At 42.6% G+C, this 8,220-nt stretch overlaps 1 protein-coding gene across 1 annotated transcript; it reads right to left on the bottom strand.

The window, feature by feature from the left end:
• Positions 1-4,208: 4,208 nt before the first annotated feature.
• LOC147247753 (uncharacterized) lies at positions 4,209-4,844 on the bottom strand. Its single transcript, XM_086181353.1, has 4 exons — positions 4,761-4,844; positions 4,559-4,665; positions 4,329-4,464; positions 4,209-4,234 (listed from the first exon to the last, which is right to left on the bottom strand). Exons 1-4 carry the CDS (start codon positions 4,828-4,830, stop codon positions 4,209-4,211), a joined length of 339 nt encoding a protein of 112 aa, XP_086037479.1. The 5' UTR covers positions 4,831-4,844.
• Positions 4,845-8,220: the final 3,376 nt, after the last annotated feature.

The raw sequence follows: 8,220 nt of genomic DNA, 5'->3' as shown, positions 1-8,220 counted from the left end.
TATTTTTGAAGGGCTGAATAATTTAAATACATTTTTTCGAGTACAAGAGGTTTAAAATGTGGAATGTGACATGAGAAAATCTACTGATTACCCCCCTCTCTGAGCTGCAAGTGGTATACAAGCATGCAAACCTAGTCAGGAGCTAAAAAGAGATTGGCCTAAGAAACAGCCTAGCCTACCTTAGCAAAAAAGTCTGGAAGGGGTAATACCTTGCCTGGCTAAATCCAAACATTAAAAAAAGAATTTCTGCACCTCCAAAGAAAACAAATGACCATATTATTGCTAGTTTATTTAACAATTTTGGGTTTAGGTTATGTTACCTTATGTATTATGCTTGATAAGATATTAAATATCAGTTTATGTTTTTGCATTTCTTTCCATACTGTGTATACAGTAAATTAAACTTAATGGACTGAGTTCATTAATCATTAGTATATAAACTTTTAGCTTTGGAAGCCAGCCAAATCCATGAGCAACATTTTCTGCTCAAGTTTTTTTGTACCTGAAGAATAAGTACAACAACAACAAAAATATTGGCATAAATGTGACATAGTTGACAGCAACTCCTTCTTTGAAGTTACAACAGTAGTTCCAAAACAATTTTAGTTCCAAAATAGTACTGTAGTTTAATATGTTTGAAAACAAATGCATTACGATTATTTGGTCCTGGTTCTTATGAGAATGCATCATCTCAAATCAGATTTATTGGTTGTCAATAGACTTTTAGCCACAATTATTTCCATTGTAGCAATCCTCAAAATGAAAATGAAAGGTAAGTTATGTTTGGGGAATGAGCGACGGAAAGCTGTAGCACAATCTGGACATTTTTTGACTTATGACCGTGATAATTTGGGCTATTATTTTGTTGGTTTCAGAATTCATCTCTTATAGTCATTAGAGTCATTAAGGGTCTTGTTTGTGTGTAAGAAGTGTTCTCTGAATGAGCAGACTATCTCTCCACTCTGTTACACATTCAAATGTACAGGAAATGATCCCCTTGCTCTCAGGGTACATGGATACATTTTTAATGCCTGTGCAGACTTGAAACCAGTGATAGACTGAAACCTGTCTCCAAGCAGCCTAAGAACTGGAGAGATGGTTAAGTAGATAGTGGAGAACCATGGTTACACACAAACACACACATATCCCTCTGTGGTTGATTGTATTAAGACTTTCTCTTCACTTCATTATATATTCATATGTATGGTAAAACTCTTATGCGGAGGCATTGGAAGCCATAAGCCCAAATAAACAAACAACGTACAAATCCTGTCAGGCCACAGACCTGTTGAATGGAAGGGACTGCCAAGGTTTTGTTATTATTATTATCTATTATTATTATCTGTTGTTGCTTTTGTTGTTGTTGTTGTTGTTGTTGTTGATGATGATGATGATGATGATGATGATGATGATGATGATGATAATAATAGGTTATGTGTATATAATGCCTTTTAAAAAAAAACAATGATACTTTATATGGTTAACAAAGAGACAAACCAAGACAGAAAAAGCACAGACATCTAACGAACTAACTAAATGGCCTATTAATTAACTATTGAACTCAAGAGCCAAAGGCCTCTGTGAGCAAGTGGGTGTTGACGGCAGTTTGAAAGACGTCCAGGGTTGGGATGTTCTGAATACTCTGGGGCTAGACTTCCAGGATGCTGCTACACTTAAGGCTCCGTCCCCACAGTTCACTGGTTGCTATGGAGAGAGAAGAGCAGACTTGTGTCTGACAACTGTTGGATCTGTGAAAAAGGTATGAGATGGAGAAGGTCAGATAGGTAATGGGGGTTACCTATGGAGGGAGTTTGTAGGAGTTGTGGGAGCTGGGCGGTAGCCCATGAATTTGGATGAGGAAAGGACTTTGTGAGAGGGCAAGGACTCCCTGCTGTGCCCTGTCATGTTCTTGGTACATCTGGCACACATATGACATGGGGAACACTGACAAGCTTTTGGTCTGTTTCAGTGGAGGACCTCACCAACCCATCTGACAAGAGCACACAACAGTCACTGATACTGCGTGTGGCTTGCCTTGCCGCCTAGCAGAGGTACTAACCAACAGAAGTGCAGTCTTAAGAAAAATCCACTTCAAAACAGCAAACCAAAGAGGCTGAAATGGGGAATGCTGAAGCACACCAAGGACTGCATCCAAGTCCTAAAGAGGAACTGAAGGCCGAGCTCTTTTGTAACATGGACCCTTGGGAACCTCTAAGAAAGCAGGAAATCAAACAGCAGACAACTTAATCCAGTGTGGAGAACCACCTTGATTGCTGCTAACATCCACCTGCAGGGTAAGAGCAGACCTCTCATCCACTTTCTGGGATTTCAACAATGATAATATGTCCTGGGTCGAGACTGGATAGCTCAAGGTCCTTCAATCTCAAAGGCAGGAGCCCATGCCTCTCAGGGGCTAGGGCATCACTCTGAGTGCTGTTAGGAAGAGGTAGAACAGGGTCCTGCTCCTCTAAGACAGAGGGTCCCCTCAAAGAGGAAGGTGGTATGACATCCCATCCTGGAGAGGTGGAATCTGAGATCCATGGCATATGGGGCTAAAGAGGAGCCTACAACATCAGCATCACCTTCCCCACCTGAATCCTATGGAGGGAAGGCATAAAGCATGCTTGTGAGGCATGGATATGCCAGTGTATCCCAACCTTGTTGTGGATTGTCATTCCTTAGGGTGAAGAAGAGACTGCAGACTCTTTGGTAGCGAGCAAATTGATATCGCCCTGCCAAAGCAATGCCAGAGTTGATTGACTACCTGAGGATGGCATCATCCATTCTCTCCAGCATGGGTCTCCTCTTGACGAGATGTCCACTGCTTGGTTCACTGGCCCCTCCACATGCACAGCTCTAAACAAGCAACATGGCCACGTCAGTGTCATCTTACATAATTTTAGGTTGCTTTTGAATTCCCTTCAAACCTTGTTTTCTTTCTCTGTCAGCATAAAAATAGACAATGTGTTAGGTTATTTTCAACCCATGAAATGTACTGGCTCAAAAACCTGTTTGAGTGTGCGCTACCTTGTTAGTTTCATTGTTAGAATGCTTCTGTCCCAACAGTCCCAGTCTTAGTGCATGGGCGGCATGGCTTGGAGGTGGAGTACCTGTCCAGCAACAGAAGGGTCACTAGTTCGATCCTCACTCCCCATGCTGATGTGTCCTTAATTGATGGCCTAACTGTAATCCTAAACCCTGCAACAGACTGGCAACCTGTCCAGGGTGTACCCCGCCTCTCGACCAATGGGATAGACTCCAGTCTCCCCCCGCGACACTTAATGGATAAGCAGTATAGAAAATGGATGGATGGAGTTCTTGTGGTATATGAGAATACAACCTGTCTCTGAGCACAGCACAACTGAAGACCATCACCTGATGTGAAATCACACCATGCCAGCAAAAAAATGCAACGTTCATCCTTGTTGCTAGGCAACGTGGAGAAAAAGAATTCATGTTTACACTGTTTGTCAAGGAAGTCGCATATGAAAGTCCTACATGTGTGCACACACAGCCACAGAGTTCTTACGAGATACAAAATGTTCTACATGTCCCACAGTGGGGCATCTCTAGTATAATTAACAGCTTTTCATAAGTCAACTGCTATAAAACTCTTGCTGTGAATTTTTTAAGTCCATTGATAATTGGCTTTGATGATGATCACTTGTGTCATTGACTCACACCTGCAGCTGGATTCTTTTATTGATAATCATGTGTTTCTTTGCACATTCCTGGTGGGTTTTGTTTTTTAGCTTACAAAAAAATATTTACTGAAAACAGACCAGAGGTGAGTCTTGGCAGTGAATGGCTGAGTACATTTATTTGAAGGTTCCACATGATTAAATATGCATCAACAGGGATGATTGAATATGTGTATGACTTACAAAGCCTTAAACAACTGGATTCTTATTCTCTACAGACAGTAAAAAAAAAAAAAAAAATCACATGAAAACTTAAAACAGGATTTTTTCAAATCAGCATCGAAGTATTTATCCAACCTCCTCATATAGCATAGCAAGAAGCTAGCATTGAATTCAGCCAGAGCTGAGGCCTTCAATAAAGCTGTATTTTGTCATTCATAAAAATAACAAACTTAGCCAATGACGTTTACATGCTGTCCTTTGGACAGCAGAAAGGGCAGGGATGAAGGGAGGCTATTAAGATTTTAGAAAAAAGGCAACTTGTTCATATACAAAATATGCAAAAGGTCAACATGTCATCATTTTTACAAATTCTGCAGGAAAAAAGAGAGAAGAGGAATGTTGAATGTCCACCTAGTGAAGCGAAGTGAGTAATTCCATTAAACATTTCTAATTACATCTACCCACCTTCATAGTTGACCTGTCCATCTCCATCAATGTCTGCTTCTCTGATCATCTCGTCCACTTCTTCATCAGTCAACCTCTCTCCTAGGTTTGTCATCACATGGCGCAGCTCAGCAGCACTGATGTATCCGTTGCCATCCTGAAGATCAGACCAGTGAGTAAGCACATTTTATGACCAGTGAGTAAGCACATTTTATGATGTCATATTCATGCGGGTGGCAGAAAGCAATTACCTTAAGAAAGACAGGGAATGCTTCAGTGATCCCCTCCTCGCTGTCTGTGTCCTTCATCTTTCTTGCCATCATGGTAAAGTACTCAGAGAAGTCTATTGTTCCATTTCCTGGAGACCAAAACATACATGCCAGTGAGGGATTCCAACCTTGTACATTTACAGCGTTTGTGGTTGTCAGGTTTTGAAGTTGGATGAGTTCTCACCATCAGCATCCACTTCGATGATCATGTCCTGCACCTCCACCTCAGTGCGGTTCTGGCCCAGAGAGCACATGACTGTGCCCAGCTCTTGGATGGTGCTTGTACCTTTTCCATCCTTGTCAAAGAGTGAGAATGCCTCCTTGAATTCTCCAGGAAGTACAAGATGGCACAGCTAAAGCCTGATAATACACTAGTGCAGAGGTGTAAAGTACTGCAAGTGGCTCAGAATATAGAATTTAAAATCCGTGTCTGAACTGTTGATCCACATTGCATAAACTCTCCAATAGATACTGTCACTGTCACATGCCCACTGAACCAAGCTCTGAGTTATCTTATGACCCACAAGGCAATTTTATCAAATTAGCAAAACACCAGCCAAGCAGAGACCTTGAAATAAAGGGAGGAAATACAGTTGTCAGGGTACTGTAAACTGTAAACTTGGTCAAGTCAAAAGAATCAGGTCTCGGTGAGATAACAGGGAAATACTATTTCACATTTTACAGCAGGTGTGTGCCGTGGGGGACGTTCCACCTTCTTACTGCATCTAGTACTTGTGTAGGAACACATCGTTACATCAGGTCCTAATTTCTGCTGGAATTCTACTTTAAGCAGTCCATCTGATGAAAAAACACCCTCGGCAAAGGCCACATATGACACAGCACCTCACCAGATCAGAAAAGACCTTCCAGATTACATCATTATTTCATGGCAACCATGAAAATACTCCATTTTCAATGAGATAGTCCTTGTATGTTCCTCAGCCAGTAAGCAACAGTAGTTTCATTCATTCCTCTTCTATGATCAGTCGGCTGCTCTGCCGAATGTTTTAAAAGGCTAAGGTAATTTTGCAAGATATGAGCAAAGGGGGGGCTGCATGGTGGTGCACTGGTTAGCACTGTCGCCTCACAGCAAGAAGGGTCTGGGTTTGAGCCTGAGCACGGGATCTTTCTGTGTGGAGTCTGCATGTTCTCCCTGTGCCTGTGTGGGTTCTCTCTGGTACTCCGGCTTCTTCCCACAGTCCAAAGACATCAAGAGGGGACGAGGCTGATTGATACTCTAAATTGACCGTAGGTGTGACTGTGAGTGTGAATGGTTGTGTGTCTATATGTGTTGGCCCAGTGATGGACTGGTGACCTGTCCAGGGTGAACCCCGCCTCTCACCCGAAGGCTGTTGGGATAGGCTCCAGCCCCCCGCAAACCCTAACAGGGTAAGCTGTAGAAAATGGATGGATGGATGGATGGATGGATGGATGGATGGATGGATGGGTATGGGTGAAGTTACAAGAGCTTCTTCTCCCCGATCTCAGAAGCAATCAACTATGTTTGACAACTAAGCCTCCGGGAGCAAGGGCTGGTATTTCTGGGTTTCTAGCGAAGCCAGCAGATATCCAGTCTAAGACTTTCCTTGTCCTTGTATTTTGACCAGTATGTTGCTTCTCTTCTACACCCCCTGAAGAATTTTTATGGGGACACAACCAAGGCCTGTTAAAATGTGATTAATCAAAGCTCCTCAAATGAAAAATGGAAACCAGAAGGTTCCCTGTCCCAGAAAGTTCCCCTGTTTTCTCTTGCCAACAGATTCTGTATTTATATGCAGAATCTGTTTATAAAGACTATCCTCCACCTGTCTAAAAAGAATATTTCAGCCTGCTGCAACCTAACATAGTCCACAGGTGGGGCAGCCTAGACAGGCCGTTTGTATTTGCACGCAGCTCTGACATAGAGAACTGGATGTTATAGGCGTGCTCAAGTCCATCTTTGCATGTGGCCAGCTACAAAGTTTGGAATGCGTTTGTGGGTGCCAACATTGTTGTCAGGGGATGATGATCTGTCACAAGAAAGAACCTCCTGCCTGTGAGATATTGGTTGAATTTTAAAACGCCATATTTGCTCTTTGCCTTGCCTAGTGTGCATATAGGGGACTCCTCACTGATAACAACTGCTACCACTCCATAGGGAGATGCAGCACATGCAGGTTGTAAGGGCAGTGTGGGACTGCAATGTTTAAGGTGGTCAGACAGCAGTTATGCCATTTTAATCTTAATGAATGCATTCTCACAACATGGTCCATTTTCAGGCACTGTTTTTACACAAAAGATTTTGAAGTGGTTTAAGTTGGAATAAAAAAATATCCAGTTCCTGGATATTTTTTTCCTAAATGGTTGAGGAATCGAGTAGTTGACACATTCTTAAATGCTGTTTCTTTCACAGTTGCTTGTATTTTGAATGGGGCCTAATTCAGTCCCTCAGAGTCAATCATGTCCCAGATTCCCAGCTGAAGGCTGGAAGAATTTACAGTTGGATTTACGAATTGTGGGTTCATAGACTTCTGGTCACTGCAGCATGACAAGTTTTTCAGATGCTCTGCAATCCAATTGACACTGTGCTCCTGATACTTCACTAGTCCATCCATCCATCCATTCATCCATCCATCCATCCATCCATCCATCCATCCATCCATCCATTCATCCATCCATACATCCATTTTCTACTGCTTATCCTGTTAAGGGTCACAGGGGGGCTGGAGCCTATCCCAGCTGCCTTTGGGTGAGAGGAAGGGGTTCACCCTGGACAGGTCACCAGTCCATCGCAGGGCCAACATATATAGACAGACAACCATTCACACTCACAGCCACACCTATGGTCAGTTCGGAGTATTGATTAGCCTCGTCCCCTCTTGCATGTCTTTGGACTGTGGGAGGAAGCCGGAGTACTCAAAGAAGGCACAGGGAGAACATGCAAACTTCACACAGAAAGACCCCTTGCTTGAGCCGGCGCTTGAACCCAGAACCTTCTTGCCGTGTGGCAACAGTGCACCACCGTGCCGCCCTACTTAACTAGTGTGTTACTCAATTTCTTCAACTGCTAATGTGAATTTCTGTTTCTTTTGTCAGTTTTCCGCAATGAGCCATCTGGATTTTAGAATACCCACATAAAGGACCAAAGGGATGAGCCAGGACATCTTTGATACAACTTTAGGAAGCAATTATATGCCCAAAGAGATTTCCATCTGCTTTCTATGCCAGCTCCTTGTTATGTGCTGGATTTATTTTATTGCTATGCTATTGACTGTCTTCAGATTCTGCTTTCTCATTTTGTCTTGAAACTTGGCGGTTAGTGACTCCTTCTCCAAACTCCAAACTTCTGACCTGCATCTTCTCTGGTGTGGTGAGCATGCAGTAGATCTCTGGCTGCATTCCTGTGAAAAGAGTGATGATGGAAGATTGATTTGGACCTAAGATCTACTCCACAAGTTCTTCAAAGGCATCTACATTCAGTGTATCCTCTATACTGGGCTTCTGTGGATCATGATTCCTTCTGTGGACTCGTTTCCCCATGGACTAATGCTGACCTCTTTTTTTAAGGGAAATAGTATCTTGTGACTGCTCCAGCTTTGTTTTGTTTTGTTTTGTTTTTGTTTGTTTTTATATCTGGCATATTTTAGCAGACTGTAAGTCAAAAA

This window comes from Aulostomus chinensis, chromosome 16, assembly GCF_037954235.1.
Source record: "Aulostomus chinensis isolate RoL2024-O1b breed Wild chromosome 16, RoL_Achi_v1.0, whole genome shotgun sequence".
NCBI classification, from domain to species: domain Eukaryota; kingdom Metazoa; phylum Chordata; class Actinopteri; order Syngnathiformes; family Aulostomidae; genus Aulostomus; species Aulostomus chinensis.
This window is presented reverse-complemented; position numbering and strand designations above follow the sequence as displayed.

Excerpts from the sequence above, each read along its gene's own strand:
- LOC147247753 (XM_086181353.1), bottom strand. The coding sequence starts at position 4,830 with ATGTGCTCTCTGGGCCAGAACCGCACTGAGGTGGAGGTGCAGGACATG. Across the intron at positions 4,666-4,760 it reads CATCGAAGTGGATGCTGATG|GAAATGGAACAATAGACTTC; the intron begins GTGAGAACTCAT and ends TTTGGTCTCCAG. Across the intron at positions 4,465-4,558 it reads CATTCCCTGTCTTTCTTAAG|GATGGCAACGGATACATCAG; the intron begins GTAATTGCTTTC and ends TCTGATCTTCAG.